The sequence below is a fragment of the Emiliania huxleyi genome (assembly GCF_000372725.1).
Source record: "Emiliania huxleyi CCMP1516 unplaced genomic scaffold EMIHUscaffold_8663, whole genome shotgun sequence".
In the NCBI taxonomy this organism is placed as follows: domain Eukaryota; phylum Haptophyta; order Isochrysidales; family Noelaerhabdaceae; genus Emiliania; species Emiliania huxleyi.
The window spans coordinates 1-1239 of NW_005195538.1; the positions used below are offsets into that span (position 1 = coordinate 1).

Sequence of the window (1239 nt, forward strand, 5' to 3'; positions counted from 1 at the left end):
TGAGCACATGACGATCGGCCGTCGATCCCGAAGGGTCGTCGGTTGAGCTAGGGAGCCTGGCGATGGACGCCACCGCGACCCCTCGTGGCATCTCTCTCGCCGTCGGCGAGCTGGGGGCTCGCGGACGGCCGACTTCTATATGACCAGTAGGACAGCCGTGAGTGTGAATTGGATAAGGAGTTTGCGTCCGTCCACCGTCTTCGTGGACGTCTGTCCTCGTGACACCCACACCCCACACGGCCTGTCTTGCTTCTGTCGTACCGGTATCAGCCTCTCTTTAGAGCATCCGGGACGATCCTGCCATATCCACACCGCACGTGCCGGCTGCGCTCAGGGCTGCAGCAGCGCCGCTCAGGGCCACGCCGTCGCCAGGAGAGGCGGGCGGCCCGTCGGGCAGCGCTTCCGGCATGGTTCTGGCAGAGGTTTCGCCGTCCGGGGACGGCGGGGTGGCCGCGGGGGCTGAGACGGAGGGCGGCGGGCGGAGTCATCGCCATGCCGTCGAGGTGTCGCGTTTCCTAGAGTACTACGCGTGGCCGCTCTCACGCCGCTTCTCGGCGAGGCACGCTCTCGTGGTTCGCGGAGCAGGCGGCCACAGCTAGCCACGTCCCGCCGCGGCTTTCCTGCCGCGCGTCGCCGTGGGCGCAACAGCGCTCCGCCTCGTGGCGGCTCTGCACGTCGCTCTCCGCCTGCAACGACCCCGGGGTGCCGCTCGAGCCGAGCATAGGCCAGCTGCGCAACTTTTCGGTGCCGTGGGTTCCGGGCGCCGTGCGCGACCTGTGCAAGCTCCACGCCAGCGGGCGATTCGGGCGGAGTCGACTATCTCGCGCGAAACTTCACACGTCGAGCGAGATGACATCTGAGAGAGATGAGACCACTCAGGTGACAGAACCTGTTTATATTTCATTCATGCATGTGATAGCATCTTAAAGCGGACGGACGACTGTGATCACCCACGCAAAAGCCAAAACCCACCCGCACCACCCACAGCCTGTGTCGTGTAGGGGGTGGCTGAGCCCTCTAGCTCTTCCGATATAGCCCTACCCCTCCCGCCGTTTTAGGGCTTGCTGACCCGCTATGCACACAGGGAGGGAGGGATTTGAAGGAGAGGAGTGTGATGCTAGCCGTCGCCCACCCTTGGGCGTCTGCCCCTTCCTATCTCTCTTCGCAGTCCCTCGCCGATTCTCGCTGCAACCTATGCCACCTCACACCTCGAGTACGCCGCGTATTCCTGTTCTTTTG

At 64.3% G+C, this 1239-nt stretch overlaps 1 protein-coding gene across 1 annotated transcript; it reads left to right on the plus strand.

Moving 5' to 3' along the window:
- Positions 1-139: 139 nt before the first annotated feature.
- Positions 140-1012, plus strand: EMIHUDRAFT_259110 (hypothetical protein; the record flags this gene model as incomplete). Its single annotated transcript, XM_005758400.1, has 4 exons — positions 140-146; positions 373-483; positions 560-811; positions 1002-1012. The coding sequence occupies 4 exons, from the start codon at positions 140-142 to the stop codon at positions 1010-1012; spliced, it is 381 nt and encodes a 126-aa protein (XP_005758457.1).
- Positions 1013-1239: the final 227 nt, after the last annotated feature.